This window comes from Cucumis sativus, chromosome 1 (assembly GCF_000004075.3).
Source record: "Cucumis sativus cultivar 9930 chromosome 1, Cucumber_9930_V3, whole genome shotgun sequence".
Classification (NCBI taxonomy): Eukaryota; Viridiplantae; Streptophyta; class Magnoliopsida; order Cucurbitales; family Cucurbitaceae; genus Cucumis; species Cucumis sativus.
This window is the reverse complement of record NC_026655.2, coordinates 28,191,018-28,208,836: the sequence shown is the minus strand read 5'-3', so window position 1 is coordinate 28,208,836 and position 17,819 is coordinate 28,191,018. Positions and strand designations below refer to the sequence as shown.

General features: G+C 34.6%; 1 protein-coding gene across 2 annotated transcripts; it reads left to right on the top strand.

The window, feature by feature from the left end:
- The first annotated feature begins 8,898 nt into the window (after positions 1–8,898).
- On the top strand, positions 8,899–17,687 carry LOC101216642. 2 transcript variants are annotated; one of them, XM_011661858.2, is made up of 5 exons: positions 8,899–12,658; positions 12,736–12,884; positions 13,936–14,027; positions 16,180–16,432; positions 16,517–17,687. In XM_011661858.2, the coding sequence occupies exon 1, from the start codon at positions 9,748–9,750 to the stop codon at positions 12,640–12,642; it is 2,895 nt and encodes a 964-aa protein (XP_011660160.1). In that variant the 5' UTR covers positions 8,899–9,747; the 3' UTR covers positions 12,643–12,658; positions 12,736–12,884; positions 13,936–14,027; positions 16,180–16,432; positions 16,517–17,687. The 2 variants fall into 2 exon arrangements, with proteins under 2 accessions (XP_011660160.1, XP_011660159.1); XM_011661857.2 differs by having other exon boundaries at positions 8,899–12,884.
- The last annotated feature ends 132 nt before the right edge of the window (positions 17,688–17,819 follow it).

The following is a 17,819-nucleotide window of genomic DNA, read 5'->3' as shown; positions in this document are numbered from 1 at the left end:
AGCGTGATAATGTGGGAAGGGTGAAGTTTAGAGATGGACTTTTCTTGATAATTGTATGCAATACATAATCGTTCAATTTCACTGAGGGAATCTTTGTCCTTAATCTATGACCCAATTTAACATTAGTATCAACAATAACCTCATCAACCAATTGTGCCTCATTAACATTAATATCAACAGTAACCTCACCAACCCCCAATCCCCTTGAAGGATATGGAAGGAAATTCCACATGAGATAAGTTTGATGCAGGTAACTGAGTCTTAGACGAGTCGCTAATGATAAGGAGAAATCAATGGAGACATCCCACTCATTATTTCATCATTCCCTATAGCATCAAGAGATACTTGAGGAGAATTATTGTTCATAACATGAATATTTTTCTCTTCAACATTCAAGAAAGGAAAGACATTTTCATAGTACAAGACATCTCTTGACAAAAAAAAAAAAACTCATTTTTCTCAAGATCAAATAAACTCTAACTCCTCGCATAGCTAGTGATGACTAAGTGTCTCATTGAGTCTATTGCACAGACCTTTTTGATGACACTAGACCTTTTTTTATGAAACCTTAATAAATATCCTCCACATAAAAGGATGAGAAATTCCTTGCTCCAAGTGTTCGAGGGATCTTCTATGTCTTGCCTTAATTGCATGCGTCATGGTTCATCATATTCTACCCCTAAAGATGCACTCAATTTATGGGTCAAGTCTATACTTGCAGACTTCTCCATTTCGCATAAACTCGTACTCATGCGCTTTGGGTAAACACACAATTAAGCACTGAATTGAGTGCTTGCCTAAAGTCAAAGTAAAAACGACATCTAATTTGATAAAGAAATTCTCTGACAGTGGCATCAAAAGCTTGTTAGAAGATTTATGCATATTGTTGTTCTTTCTCTTCACGGATTGAATACAAGATTGAGTACACAAATTGGTTCTATGCCTCTCATCTGCTTAATTATAATTTCGTTGATCTATCATTTAAAGGCTATTTCTGAGACTTACAACGCGAGGAGAAAAGACTAAGTTATGCGATAAAAATGTGCCAACTTTTCCTTTAGGCGAGGATTATGCTATAAAAGGTACACTTCCTTGCCAAACGTTGATCTTTCTTCTAAGTCTGCGTTGAGTACAAGTTTTCCTCTCACTTGTACAAGTGTAAGTGAAGCGAGATGTTTTCTGAGTAAGCCAGGATCGAACACAAAGAATTTCTCAAGCATAGTTATAAAGCCTACTTTAACTTCCAAACGGTATAATTTATATACAATATAAAAGTAAAGTATACTAATGCTACTCTTTACTCTAATGTCTCAACTTCTTATACTAAGCTAAGGTCACTACTAATTAAAATAAATAACAATTTTATCATTTAAAAGAAAAGAGGAAAACTAAATTCCTGAATAAATGATTTCAAACCCTCATTCGTAAATCATAATTTAGAAAAAATAGAAATAAATGCTAGAATATAAAGTCCTAGTTCGAACTCTATCTAACTTCTAAAGAAAAATACTAAGACATGAAACACAGAAGCAACATCATTTACTATGGCAAGTCACAAACTCTTCTTGTCATTCATCAACTTTCCTCTACCTCTACCGTTGTCTGCAAAATTAGACTTATAAAAGAATAAATATAAACACATATTCAGTAAGGGACTCTTCTTGTCATTCATCTGCTTTCCTCTACCTCTACTGTTGTCTGCAAAATTAGACTTATAAAAGAATAAATATAAACACATATTCAATAAGGGACTCTTCTTGTCATTCATCAGCTTTCCTCTACTTCTACCGTTGTCTGCAAAATTAGACTTAGACTTATAAAAGAATAAATATAAACACATATTCAGTAAGGGACTCACTACTAGTTCTGCTAGATGTCGATTAAATTCTCATTAGAATTATGTGAGGAAGTACCAAAAACTATCGTGTGCCTGATAGAACACATGCAATATAGTGATCCTGAAGGAAACACTTTAATCTATCGGTGAATCCACCTATGATATCAGACTGTAAGTGATCCCGCCACACCACTCATAAACATGTCATGATAGATTGGTTGTCTCGTCGAATGTACATAGTCACAAATCTTTAAAAAAATGGTCATCCTAAGGGACACTAAACATGTAGGTATAACCCTAATGCCCAAAGTTAACAGAACACCACAATTCATAGCATGTAACATATTATAATATCATAATCATGGTAGGAATATCAATCATAAAGTCATGAGTCGTGTGATTAATGTGTGTGATTAATGTATCAATTGCAGCATATTATTAGACATCTTAGCTACATCAATGCATAACGAAAAATATGTGCAAGTTCTTAATTTCACTAAGATTCAAGGTTTAGTAGTAAAATCCTCGTTGATAGTAAAAAAAACAAATAACCATATATTCAACATAGACAAAATTAAAACTTACCCCAAAGCTAAGTTGAGACCAAATGAACGAGCTTAGTTGGGAAAATTCCACAATTTGTTCCAAATATTAGCCAACAACTTTCAAACACAATAATTCACTTTAATCCAAAAATTAAATTATTTAGGACTAAAAATTATTATTTGATGGGCATAGCTAAAACCCAATCAAATCCTCACAAAATACTAAAGTGACTCAACTTGGTTAACTAATGGCTTGGCTCAACAAGATGAAGGAAGGAGGGGGGCTCGTGGCTCGAAACGACTCAGTTACAGGAGATCTTGACTCGGATAACTAGAGTTGGCTCAGTAAGGGGAAGGGCTCGTGAGGGAGATAGACGGAGATGATGACGCTGCGCAGAGGAGACGACAACGTTAAACCGAATCGAAGGAGAGGCTTTGTGATGAAGATCTTCATTTGGCTAGCGTTCTTTGACAAATGGTGACTCGTCCGTATGGTGGACGTTAAGGAGTTGGGTAACAATGACGAACAGTTGTGGCAGACCACGGGCAGCAACGGTGTTAGGGTTTTGAGAGGAAGAAGAAGATGAATAGTTGAAAGTGCAACACACTTCACGAAGAGACCTTTTTAATATTATAATAATAGTAATAGTAATTTATTATTAAGGTTTTTTTCAAAAATATAACAAAGAGGCAAAATATTCACATATCCTATAGAATAGTTTTGAAAACGGAAAAAGCACATAGACCCAAAATGAGAAATACCAAATATGTCGGCCTCATGATTAATTGTGATCGAGTGCCCCATGATTAATTGTCATCGAGTGCGTGTAATATATTTGGGAAACGATTTGTCTATTCTTTCCCACGACCAATCAAATCTAAACAATTTTTTTTGTATATGTCTATTCTTTCCCACGACCAATCAAATCTAAACGGTTTTTTTCACGATTTTTTTGGTACATAATCGTTTAGATTGATTATTTAAATTTGGGTTGCCAAATATCAATGATTCTTTTTCAAAAAAATTTGTTACTCGTGTATATTTAGAAAATGATCGTTTATATTTGGAAAACAATTGTTTAAATTTATTACACGATCGTTTAGATTTGATCGTTTAAATTTTTTTCTTAAGATTCTTTGTACACGATTATTTAGATTTAGCTATTATTTTTGGTACATAATCGTTTAGATTTGGTTATCCAATATCCCAACGATGTTTTTTCACGATCTTTTATATTTGGAACAACAAATAACAGTTTGAAAATAAAATTTTAAAAATTAGATCTTTTATATTTGCTATACAATAGGACAATGGAAAGAAAAAAAATCGTTGAGGAGGAGGAAGAGAATAAAAATGATGAAAAGAAAAGACAAACATGGAATATTTAAAAAATGTCTAGTTTCATGGGTTTACGATCTCTTAGCAACCGTCTAAATGATTTACACTTGCTACAAGATTGTTGCTAAGAGATCGTTTAGATTGGCTACAAAATCAATTTTTCACTTGTGTGTGATTGATTAATCGCGAGGATATTTTTGTTATTTCACGTTGTGGACTTATGAGTTTTTTCCTTTTCTAAAATTGTTCTATACGGTGTAAGTAATTTCATGCTTTCTTTTATTTTAAAAAAATCCCTATATATATAATTAACCATAGTTCCTTAAATTCATAACTTAATTAAATTCTCAATAACACAAAAAATATATTTTTTTATTTATTAATTTTACAAAACAATAAATTCAAATTCAAATATAAAAAAAATAACACCAAATAATTTTAACATAACTAAATAAAATTAAGATAATTAAATTTAAACTTACCTTAATTTTTTGGGTTTTATAATCTTCCCTCTGAGAAACTTTCATCCTTGAAAGTTCTAATCCTCGAATTGCTCAAGATACTAGGCCCTCATATCATCCTCTCTTTCCCAAGTAGCTTCTTCAACACCTTCCTTTTCGGTGGCTCGACCATAAAAAATCTGAAGTTAAGTGTGCTTAGCTCGAGACAATTCTATGTTAGGTGATCTCTTGGGAATTTTCCTAGGATGTATGTGAGTGAGGATAAAGCATCCTAAAAGGACTCGTGTTGGTTTGTGGAAAGAACTTTCACTCTAATAGGTCTTTAAGACAAGTAAGAATGATGTTGCTAGGTCGCAGGGGATGCAGAGGAATGTTAAGGATACGAATTTCGAATCCGAGTCTGAATCTTGGGTTTGGAGTGTTACAAATGTATCAGAGAGAAACCTCTCCCAGTAAGATGTGTTTTATGGACGAACCAAGCGAAAGCTGATGGACATGTAACACCGGAAGTTTAGGAAAGGGACATGAATAAACCGGTATAACATATGAATGAGAGAGATCCTAAGGACATGGAAGTAAGATTAAGAAATACTTAAAAGAATTAAAAAGTTACTACCTATACCAACAAGGTGCACCTATACTAATACAAATCATATTCTATGTTGAGTGACCTTTTAAGAATTTTCCTAAGATGCATGTTAGTGAGGACAAAACATGGTGAAAGGACTCGTGTTGGTTTGTGAGGAGAACCTTCACTCTAATAAGCCTTTAAGACAAGTAAGAATGATATTGCCAAGACGCAAGGGAATGTCAAGGATCTAAATTCTGAATCTTGGTCCGAATCCTAGACTGGGGTGTTACATTTACTCTAAGGACTCTGTAGAAGATGGAATGAAATGATCATGAAATATGAAATAACTTGCATTAAGAAAGATGAAGGAAAGTCTCCGCATTGTAGGCGATTTAAGCCATGTGAGATGCTTCATGATGCGATATAGATCATTTAACCATCTTCTAATTAAGGCAAGCAACCTCTTGGTGCCTAAACACCACACATGTTCTTCTTTGGGACACAAATGATAAAGATAAGTCAAACGATATATATCTAGATTTCTTTACTTATAAGCTAAGCATCATATTTAATTTCCTCTATATTTAAGGCGAGCAATCTCTTTCCGCCTAATCACCACAATAGTTTTCCTTTCGGGACACAAATGATTGAAGGTAGAACGCCAGGATGAAGTCAAACGATATATATATCTAGATTTAATTACGTGTTTATATAGCGAGGTTATTATTACTAACTCTCTCTAGTAATTGGCGACGAGTGCTTGATTCCTTCTCTTGAAAAGAATCGGGCGACTGAGTTGAGCTTAGACTAAACACGATAAGTTTTGTAATTAAAGAATCCTTATCAAGCACATAATCACATACTTAAAATACTTCAACAAGATGATGAACAATAAAGAGATGAGAGAATGACAGTGGATGAATCTACATTGTAATGATAAATGTAGTCCACTCGGCCATGAGAATTATACACTCAAACAATACATTTAAAATATATAAAATGGAAAGTAAAGAGATGTGTCAAGTCGTAAAATGCATTTGACATGCATTTCTTGGCTCTTTTACAAGTTAGGGCCATAAATGGTGGGTGAGCTTCTCTGTCTTTAAGCTCTCACTCAGAAATTAACCAGAGAAGAGGTGCAGGAAGAACTACCACTATAGATGGGGAAGAATTCTAAAACTCATCCTTCCACAAACCCTCCTTAAGGGAGACCCCCTCAAATACTTGTTCATGGTGGAGGAGGTATTTATAAGCATATTTAGGCAACAATTTAGTTACGTTATATTGCACATTTGTCCTTTCTCTACAATTTTTAGCGCATAAAGTAGTCGTTTCTTATCAGATGACCTCCAACTACCACTCTTGTCCTTTAGCGAATCATCTCACGTGATATGTTGGCATCTTGCCTCACATGTAAATTTCCAGACAGCAGCTTCTCGCTAAGTTCTTGCACGGGCGCACTCTTCTTGCGATTCACTTCATTTCTTCATTGCCTAAGGCTTGAAACAAAATTTCCTCATCCAGTTAGAACTGAAAAAAAAGGCTTCTTCTTCATCAAGACCACCACACCAAGTCGTCAAAGACTTTATAAACTCCCTTGTTCATAGGAAAGGAGGAACATCTAGGGCTATAATCCATCCCCCATGAAACACCTGCTTTCTTTCCTCTTCAATCTTTTGGAAGTCCTAAGAGTGAAACAAAAAGTCCATATTTTTAGACAACCGAATCCTGACAAGCTCTTTTGGCCTTTGAATCATACATGCATATACCCACTGCAAATTTTGCACAAAATGTTTTTAAACCACAACAAATATCAACCAGTGCGGTTAAGAGTGTTCTTTCCCTTTCTTTGATAGAACCTTGGTCGATTGAAACCTTAAACCTTTCTTTTGAACTATCATTTCTGTGCCTGAAAGCAAAGTTGAAATCTCTTCTTCCAGGGATCTTCAGCCTTTTCCTCTACTCCCTTCCGGTATAAAAATTCTCATTTTCTACCCTTAAAATTGATTTCAGGGAGAGTATGGCAAACCTACCCCTTGCATTTTCCCACACTTAAAAGAACACGATGACAAACTCCAACCTTCTTCGCCAAAAGCCCATAGGGTTATTTGCTTCTACAACACCTACTAAACAATTCCTTACCCAAACTGAGGTACCAAGTCCAATTCCACTAATTTATACAAACTAGTTTATTACTAGTTGGGATGCATGTCTTCTACAATTTTATATTATAACATATTTTATAGAAATTGACATATGATTTAATTAAATCTTGTCAATTATGTTGCTCATTTAATAAATTTAACTACAACCTTCATATATGACTATTAACAAGTTTAACAAGTAAATAAAATAGCTTTCCATGGAAACAAGCATAACAAAGTGTATTTTAAAGAATGTTATTATAGTTAAACTAAAAGTGTATTTGAAATGACTTGGAATTTTTTTTTTCAAAAATCATTTTTATTGAAACATTTTTTTTATAAAAAACTTCTTAAAATAAAAACACTTTTTAAAAGTATTTTTATTTACAAGTTTCTTTTGTTTGAATTTTCTTAAAATTTTTCAAGATTGATTGGTGACGACGATTGTTGGAGTTAGTTGTTGAAAGTTCTCTGGTGGAGTCACCGGAGGTGGTGGTTGGAGATTAGTCGATGATGATCACCAAAGATTAGCTTAAACCCTAAAATTTTAATAAATATTTTTATTAAAAAATTTTATGGTTGAACGGTGGCAACTAGAGATTAGTTTATGACGACCGTCAGAGTTAGTTGACAAAAGTTTATCAATGGAGTCAGTGAAGATGGTGGTCGAAGATTGGCCAACAATAATCAACGGAGGTGGTGTTTGAGAGTTGTCGAACTTTTCAACTCTTGAAATAAATATCCCTAAGTTAAAGAATAATAATAACATGTGGGTTATTTTAATCCTAATCCTAATCCTCAAGTAAAATTAAGAGAAATTGTAAAAAAATAGAACATTTCACAAAATACCATGAAATGTAATGAATTTTGTCTTTTAGTGTCTTTGTTGTATGAAGTGAAAATAATTTTTCCTCGTCTTTTAAAAAATATAACAAAGTGGTAAAATAGGACAATTTCGAAAACGGAAAAAGCCCATGGTCCACAATGAGAAATACCAAAAATGCGTTATTAATTGACACTCAGCACGGATAATATATTTTGTAAATGATTGTTTAGATTTGACTATTGTTTTCTAGGTGATAGTTTAGATTTGATCGTTTAGATTTAATATTCTTAGATTTAATATTCTTTACTATTATCATTTAAATTTAGTCAAATCTAAACAATTTTTTTTCAAACATAGTCAAATGTGAAGATTTTTTTTGTTTAGATTTGGTACACCCATAGTTTATATTTCATCGTTAAAATAAATCTCAACAATTTTTTTGGAAGATTTTTTGGTGAGTATCCAAATCTAAATCTAAACGATTTTTTAAATATTTTTGGTAGAATTTAGATTTGACTATCCAATATCCAAATGATATTTTATGTTTAGCACACAATTTGAGATTTGACTATTCAATATGTCAACTATATTTTATATTTGGCATACAATTTGAAAAATTAAAAATATAGATATTTTATATTCCGAGTATCAACATGATCTTGAACCAAATAAAATGAAAAAGAAGGACAACCAAAAATATTTTTTAAAAAAGGAAAGAAAATGAGGATGGAAAGAAAAAAATAGCAGACAAAGATAAAAAGAAATAAAAAGAAATGGCAAACCATGGTATTTTAAAAAAATAGTCTTGCTATTTTTCATTTGGGATAATTGCAAATTTAGCAATTAAATTCAAAATAATTAAGTATATAACAACATTTTAAAAAATTTACAAATATAGCAAAATTTGTCAAATTTCCATGATAGAGTCTATCGCTGATAGATCATGTTAGATCATACGAGCCTATCAATCAGTCATACAAGTCTATCAGCTATAGTTTTGTTATATTTATAATTTTTTAAAAATGTTCTATATCCTTAATTATTATCATCCATTATTATTATCCCGTTAGTCGATCCATAAATATTCTAAAACAATATTAACAAAGAAAGTGTTATATAGATGAAAAATGAAGATTTGTTATATTTATTAAAATTAATGGTTGTGGGCTACCGAAGGAGGGTTGAAGTGAGACGAAGTATAATAGTCCCACTCAGAGAAGGCAATTTCCGAGTATCATAGCGCATCCACTCCACACCACTCCACTCACCTCCCAAACATGGCCTAAGGCTTAAAGAGAGTGGAAGAGGGCAGCCGTATAACACACACCTAGAGAGACCATTTCGTAGTGGGTACTCTCCAGGCGTCGGTTTCTTTTTAGTTTGCAGTGGGTTTTCCGACGGTTTTGGGGCTCGGGTTGAGGCTGTTTTTCGGCGTGTTGATCTCGGTTATATTGTATGTGTGATTCTCTCGGTACAGTCAGTGTTTGTGGGAGCTTGCTCAAGCATTTGGTCGGTCAACAGCGGAATAATCGTCGTTATTGAGTATTCAGATTGTTTATCTTTGTTGAAATTCTGTAGTTTGTTCTCAATAAAATCCCTCCTAGCTGGCAGACCAAATTGCTCGAACCATTGTATTCTTTATTTCTGCTGGCTGTTGCGATCTGTTTGGGCGTTGTGTTCTTGATTAAATTGGTACACAATTTTTACACTAATCTATTTACCAAAGGGTCTGCAAGCATCAAGAAAAGGAGGTTCTGTACGTATTGAATGTAGTCAGAGCGACTTCTTGTACTTGAAATCAATAATTCATATTTTTACCTTTCAAGTCAGTAGCTGTGGAAGGTTACTAGTAATGCTTTGCTCAATTTGATATGTCTTAGCTCTATGCTCCGCCTTTTCCAGACGACTAGTTGCTCGATCTTCAATTGTCTGAGGAATAAGCAGACTTACCATTTGCCAGCTGCTTTAAATAGTTACCCCCTTTTCTGGCTCTATCTGCATCTCACCATATTTTTATACAATAGATGGTTTCCAAACTCATTCACGTGGCTGCATATGAAGCTGAAAATCATTTTGAGGTCTCTTTGAGACAAGCTTTCGAGCTTCTTGAACCAAAATTAAGACCTCCATTTTGTTTGAAGATCCCAGACCCACAAGAATACAAGGAGCTGAATTGGGCTATTCTCTATGGGATTTTATGTGAACCGCATTTGGGTAAAACTCATATTAAGCATTTGCATGCAATTGTCACGGATGGTTATGGTCTGATTTGTTATCTGCTTCGAAAGGTTGTTAATGAACTGTATCTTAAACTCATTGATGGTGCAAAATGTCAAATATTTATGGTGACTAAGGAAATGATAAAGGTATGTGCTGTAGGGGTCGACGCTGTTTTGATATCTCTGTTGAGGCAAATTGTTGGTGGGGATTTTGGTGAAGGGAATTTATGGTTGTGTTTTGAATTGACGAGTCTACTTTTGAACAGTTGGAGTTATTTGTTGGAAGAATTACCAGAGGTTATGCCAAGTGCATTATATACGTTTTTACGGTTATTAGCAGATCACTGCAGATTTTCTGATGAAAAATTGGGGCCTTTGAAGCAATTGGAGATTGCATTTTGCATTAAAGTTATAAGGGAGCAATTTCATTTTTGTTTGAAGATTGGGAGAGATTTTATTAGGCTCTTACAAGACTTAGTTTATGTACCTGAATTTAGGGATGTATGGAAAGACTTGTTAATAAACCCAAGCAACTTTAGGAGTCCCGGGTTTTCTGATATTTCAAATTTTTACCACACAAGAACTTCAAGTCGATACTTCTTACTTCGTATTTCTCCCGAAATGGAGGCCCAACTGCGTTTTTTGATGACAAATGTGAAACTGGGCTCTCAAAACCGCTATCAGATATGGTTTGCCAAGAAGTTTTTACACGGGCCTGAGAGTGAAACGATCATTTCTGACATTGTTCGGTTTATATGCTGTGCACACCATCCTCCAAATGAAGTCATTCAGTCTGATATTATTCCGAGATGGGCTGTTATAGGATGGCTTTTGACATGTTGTAGGAAGAATTATATAAAAGCCAATGTAAAACTTGCTCTTTTTTATGATTGGCTTTTCTTTGATGATAAAACTGACAAAATTATGAACATTGAGCCTGCAATGCTGTTAATGGTATTTTCCATACCTAGATATATTGATATAGTTCACACTCTTCTTGAATTTCTATTCCTTCTTGTGGACAACTATGATGTGCAAAGGAAGGATAAAATAGCTTTGGGTGTCTCTTCAGCTTTTAGTGCACTTATTGAAAAAGGAGTAATTTCCTCATTGGACAATTTGATTTCTTTTGGCGGCATTTCTCCATTACTACGTGACAGGCTTAGGGTACTTTCATCATGTAAGAAATTTCAGGTTTCAAATGAAGTACAATTATTTGTACCTGATCACTCTGCAAAGCCTCTGCCTTCTTTGACTAAATCCTGCGCAGGCATGATAGATTCGGAAAGCCATCCTAGCTGCATTGTAGGCAATGCAGATTCTACATCTGTTGGTGTTTCTGTTCCTATTGTGGAGGATGCATCTGCCTCTTATCATTCATTTGCAACAAATGTACAACAATGTGACAAGATAGAAATTTTGGTGAAAAATCTTGGTGAAGTTACTAGAAAATCTTATAAAATGGGCCTGAAAACTCTGGAAGAACTTCTAGTTTTATTTCTCTCACTCGATGACAATGCACAAGATAGTAGCACAATTTTTTGCCCTGAAATACTTTCTTCCAGAATCTTAAATACATACAACTCAAGTGGGCATAAACTATTTTGTGCTCTTGAATTACCTCCAAATGGTCCCAGTTATGATGATGAAATAGAATCTGCCACCGCCTTAATAATTCGTACCTTCATCTTTCATCATGAAAAAAATATACTACAATTGCTTTTATTTTGTTCTAGGAATGGTTTGCCTGTGGGAGCGCGATTGTTATCTTATGTAACTCGTCTGGCTTATGAGGCAAACAAAGCAGGTTTAACAGAAAATGTTGAGTTTGAGAACAGTGAGAAAGCAGAAATGGATTCAAATACCCAGTTATTGTTGTTCCATGTGAATGGATACTTTTCTTTTAGGAATGGTATGGGAGAATACCCCCAAGAAACAGTTCTCTCTTTTTCTGGAATAAACAAGGAGGAGATTGCTAAGTTGGTAACAAATGCCTTTTCTGCTTATAGATGTTTCCTTGCTTATTTAAAAGATATTTTGCACAAAGATGCTGATGTATCTTTAACCAAGGTCTTCTATCGTGATTTGATGTCCTGTGTGGAATGGAATGCTAGGAGAGTGAAATTCTTATTCCATTGCATTTTTGATCTTCTCTCAGATTTATGCCTATGCAAGGAAGAGATTGTTAAATTACTTGTTACCCTGTTGGATGACACTGATCTTGTTAATATGCAGTTTGAGATTATTGCAAAGAAATTTTGTGTGTTTGGTAAGGACATTAAATCTATTTTTCTTTTAGTTAAGAGCTCTCTGAATTGGGGTTGTCTCGAACAACGTAAACTCTGGGGCTTGATAAGGTCTGAGCTTGTAGTTTCACAGGTTCGGGTTGAAAACATAGTTTCAAAACTTTTTTGCTTGGGTGTATTAGATGCAAGCAAGCATGCCATTGCCATTGAAGGTCTTCTAAACTTGTGCTGTTATAGTGCACCATCACCTGAGTTTGTTGAGGCAATCATGTTAATACCCAATGATGCATTTCACGGCTTCTCTGCCGCAGTTTTGGCTTCCTGGGTTGTCTCGAACGAGTCAATGCTATTTCAAAGCCTGGTTGATTTTTCAGGGAAACTTGGAAAGATGAATGAAAGTGAGGTTGTGGTAAATCATTCTGCAATTTTATGGTTGGTGAATCATTTTAGATGAAGCTGAGGAAGTGGAGGTTTGGCTCTATCTCCACAATTGCCTTTGTTCAGATGGTTCACACAATCTCCGATCTATTTTCTTTGTTTTATGCAGAAGAAAAAATTGCAAAATCCGATCCATGGGAAACCACAGAAAATGAATCTATGTGGTGGTATCCAGATGTGATTGACCAAATATTAGAATTTTTGGTCCTAGGGAGAATCTCACTAAGCGGCTATCAAGTTGGTACAATACAAATCAAGGTAAACCACAAAAGCGTACAAGAGTGTAATGTTTATGTGCATAACTCTACAACTACTTGGACTTGTATTATCTTTTATTTCATTTAATTAATGTTTGAGAGTGATTCTGAAATGATTAAACTCACTCTTGTCATTTTTAAAATGAGTTGAAAAGTTCTTTTAGTCATTCCAAAATCCTAGTATGAAATTTTGTTTGAAAGTTTAAAATTTGAATTGATTTTGAGTTAGGTGTGTTTCCGAGTGATTTTAAACACGTCAAGTTGATTTTAACCATTTCAAAATCACTTCCAAATATGTCCTTAGCAGTAAACCTATGGGTTTCTCTCAAGAAGTAATTTTTTTAAACCTATTTTGTGGATATATCCATGATCTGAATCAAAGTGGTCAAATATTGAGTTGGTGTTGCCAAGTCTGTATCTTGCAGAGTATTTTTATTGATGTTTATAAATAGGGTTAAGGGCTTTAGACCCATCAGCCTTGTTACAATCGTGTATAAGATCGTAGCTAAAGTGTTGGCTGGTAAACTGAAGAAGGTTCTCTTTTGGACAATCTCTATTTCTTAGGGTCAGCTCATTGCAGGAAGATATTCTTGACCAGACCCTTATACTAATGACGCTATTGGAGATTATAGAAGAGATAGTCATCATTAAGATTGACTTTTAGAGGTCATATAACCATATGGATTAGAACTTTCTCGACCCTGCAAAGAAAGACTTTGGGTATACATATTCGATTTGGAGTTGCATCAGAGTGGCCAAATATTCCATTTTTTCGGAAATGGAAGGCCTAGGAGTAGGATTTGAGCTTCGGGAGACCTTGGAATTGCCTATATTTTGGATTTCATGCACCACTGTTTTTCATAAGTATGTTGCTAATTCATATAATTCCAAGCAGTAGTGCATATAATTTTTATTTTTCTTAATAATGTATTTGTAATCTCTTTTCATTGTGTGATTGTGGTTTTAATTGGTGGATACTGAATTAGCCATCGTTCTGAATTTTACTTGCACCCCCATTGCAAAGATTCTAAGCAACGTATTTATGGTTTCAGGACGAGTCTATTTTGATATGATTCTTGGGGAAAGAGGAGAAGAGCACATTAAGCTAAGCCACGTCTCTAGAATTATTTCTGCGCAACGGACCGTAAGTCTTCAATTCAAAATAATTATTATTTGTTAGTCTGCAATTTAAATTTTCTGTTATTTTTAGCATCCAGTTCAAAATAATGATCATTTGCTAGTATCAAGAATAATTACCATTTGCTGGTCTACAAGTGTAAATTGGATGTTTCCTATGATATTGCTTGATGGTCCAATAGTAAACATTTATGCAATTGTATGTGAGCGAAGAAGGTAATATAGCATTAGTGCTGTGTTTAATATTTTTTTTAAAATCTTTCGTAACTTTTATTATTTGGATATTATATAAATTGGTTATAGTTGCAACTTTTCAGTTTCAATTTTAGGCTTAAAAAAGTTTACGATGCTAATGACTAATGAGTTTTCTTTGAAACGGAGACAAACTACTTTATTAATAATAACAAATCAGAGTACTAATGACTAATGAGTTAATAAATTGGTCATTTTCATTTCATTCTCTTGCTTCTTTTTCCCTTAGATAAGTAACACACGATGAGATTTTGCTCATACTTTGTCAATATCCTTGTTTAGATATGAAAGAAATTTGAAGATTCTTTTTTCTTTTTCGAGACAACCCTTTGACCCTACAATACTTGGATAGCGTTAAGGAAATTCCTAGAAAATTAATTCCTAGACTGTGAATTGACCCCTTGACCTCTTTGGTCATTTATTAAGACTATGGCTTCATTTTACCACTAGCCATGATGGTTTGAAGATTCTTTTTCCTCAACAATCTTTTTATATTTTGATGCTTCAATAGTACAATCCCGTTCCGTAGCTATTAAATGTTGGCCGTCCTAGCTTCCAGATTAAAGGTGTTCCCCAAAACTGTTGTCCAAAATCAATCAGTATCATTTTCTAGTAGACAAACTGTTGACTCAATTTCAACTGCTAATGGTGGGCAATTTGAAATCTAGGAATCTTAATTTATTTTTTTAAACCAGAAATGAAAATAGAATATTAGACTAATGGTCAAGAGATACAAAACTCCAAAAGAGTGAAATACAAGAAGAAACGAAGAAGGAAAATTACACGGGGCTTATAAAAACATTCCAATTCAAACAAATGTCTTACAAACAAAAACTATTAGAAGTATTGGAAAGAGAATACCATGAGGGAGCTTTAGGATGAGTGGAATCAAACTGATCTATCTAAAACCAACTTTTATAGGCGAGTAGATGGTGTGAAGTCTAAAAGAATTGAAATAAGTTGGAAGAAAAGAAGTTGAAGATTTGAATTTTGATGAGAGAATTCCACTTCTGAAAGTGGAGTTCAGTGGATTTTGGGAGAGGAAGTTGATGAACAGCCATTTGAGGGCGGCTCCAAAAGAAAGTCTATGTTTACGAAGATTCAACGTGAGCTCAGCTCAACTGGCACTTGTATGTACTTGAGGACAAGAGATCTCGAGTTCAATTCCCCCTACCCCTAACCCTAAGTTGTTGTAAAGTCTGATGTTTGTCTTTAGAAATCCTCTAATGTCTCTCCAACCAGAATTTTGGTTTTGACTGCATTGATCTAAAATAAATGAGGCCTTGAAGTTAGAGATGGTGAAGCTTGATTTTGAGAAAGGTTATGGAAGATGTTCCATGGTAAATCTCTTGATTGGAAGGATTGCTTTGAATATTGATAAAGCTACTCGTGTCTGTTTCAAAAAAGAGAAAGGTTATGGAGTAGCGTTCATAAACATTTTTTGGAATTATGTCACCCACACTGTCAACCTAGATGGGATGGTTTTCCTTTTTTTTTTTGTAAAGTCTGATAGAGAGGAGGGAGCATCCTGTTTCTTTTCCCTTTATGTTGCTTCCCTTTTCGAGGAATGAATTTTCCGTTGTTTCTAATAAATAATAATAATAATAAGCATGATGGAGCGTCTATATCAGCGACCAACCACCTAATACTTTATACCATATTTCTATGGGGCAACTGGCAAACAATAAGTTGGATTCTTGACATGTACCAATTAGTTGTGGTTCTAATTTTGTCAGCCTATCTTTCAAAGTTATCTGTGGCCCAAGGACCTCGATTTGTATAGCCTTTCTTTCACTTATTTATAATAATAATACTGAACTTTTTCTTCTGTGGATGCTCTTTGACGTTCTATGAGAGAGAGCTGGCATATGAGTAACTCTGTGGTGTTCTTATTTGTGATATGCTAGATACGCAAGGATAAAGATGAAACTGAGGTTTGGTTTAGTGGCTTAAAAGCATTAATCTCACGTATCTGTAATCGAAAGTAGAGAACTGAATCATGTAGTCTTAAAAGCATTAATCTCACATATCCGTAATCGAAAATGGAGAACTGAATCATGGAATGATGGTATGCCGTCTGAAGTAAATAGTCCTAGAACATTTACCCAAAGAAGTTCTCCCCTGCATTCCCCACTTAGCAGCAATGAAAGCGTGCAAAAGGTATATTATTTCTTTATTACTCCACTTCTTCACAGCATTTTTTCTAGTCAAATTAAAGTAACATATCATTACATAAATTTTCAGGAAGGTGGTGAGCATATTAGACTTCACAGTCCCTATAGAAGTCCTTCAAAATATGGTCTGGATAAGGCATTATCAGATATAGTGTTGTATAATATTCTTCCTAAAGGTTTCTTCCACTCATATTCTGTAAGTCATCTGGAGGTTCAGATAGCATGCATGGACACATGAAAGCAGTTCCAATGGATGCTTTTAGGGGTAGTCTCTCTAGTGCTGTCAGCTCATCAAGCCAAGGTTCAGGAAATGATGGAGGTGTCCTTGGTGGTGGAACTCTTCGAGTTGGAAGTTCTTTTGATAGCAAAATCGATTATTTGCTGCCAAAAGCCTTAGTCTGTAGTAGTACTTGATGTACAAAAATTGCCTGTGGTAATCGGCATGCTGCCTTGGTGACCAAACAAGGTGAATTTTTCTCCTGGGGCGAAGAATATGGAGGCAGGCTTGGGCATGGAGGAGAGTCTGATGCTCATCATCCAAAGCTTATAGATGCCCTGAGTAATTTAAAAATTGAGCTAGTAGCTTGTGGTGAATGTCATACATGTGCTGTAACACTTTCTAATGATCTGTATACATGGGGTGACGGCACTTATAATTCTGTCCTTGGGCATGGAAATGATGTAAGTCACTGGATTCCAAGACGAGTAACTGGTCCCTTACCCTACATGTATCTTCCATTATTGTGGACCTTGTCATACAGCACTGGTGATATGTGCTGGAAAATTATTTACATTTGGTGCTCTTGGTCACAGAGATCGAGACAGCATTTCAATATCTAAAGAAGTGGAGTCTCTCAAAGGTCTACGTACTGCCCGAGCTGCTTGTGGTGTTTGGCATACAATTGCAGTTTTAGAAGTTATAATGGGAAATCCAAATTCGAATAACAACTCTTTAGGGAAGCTGTTTACTTGGGGGAGGATAGGGACAAAGGTCGGCTAGGGCGTGGTGACAAAGAAGTAAGGCTTGTGCTACTTGTGTTGCTGCTCTTTTTGAACCGAACTTTTGTCAAGTTGGTTGTGGACATAGTTAACTTAAGCACTTAAACTATGGCCATGACTACACTATGGGAAGCCCTGTGTCTGTCATCTTTAATTATTTGTGTTTACATAGAAAATTGAAAACGTATTTAATTATTTGTTTTATTATTAATGATTTTTAATGATAGACAATGTTTGTTATCCTTTTTTACAATATTTAGAATTTAAAAAGAAATCATAACTGCCTAACCAAAATTATTTTACATAGGGAAAGCTATTTTACACAAACTGAGTTAGATAACCATTTTGGGAGTAATTGATTGAGACTTACCAAA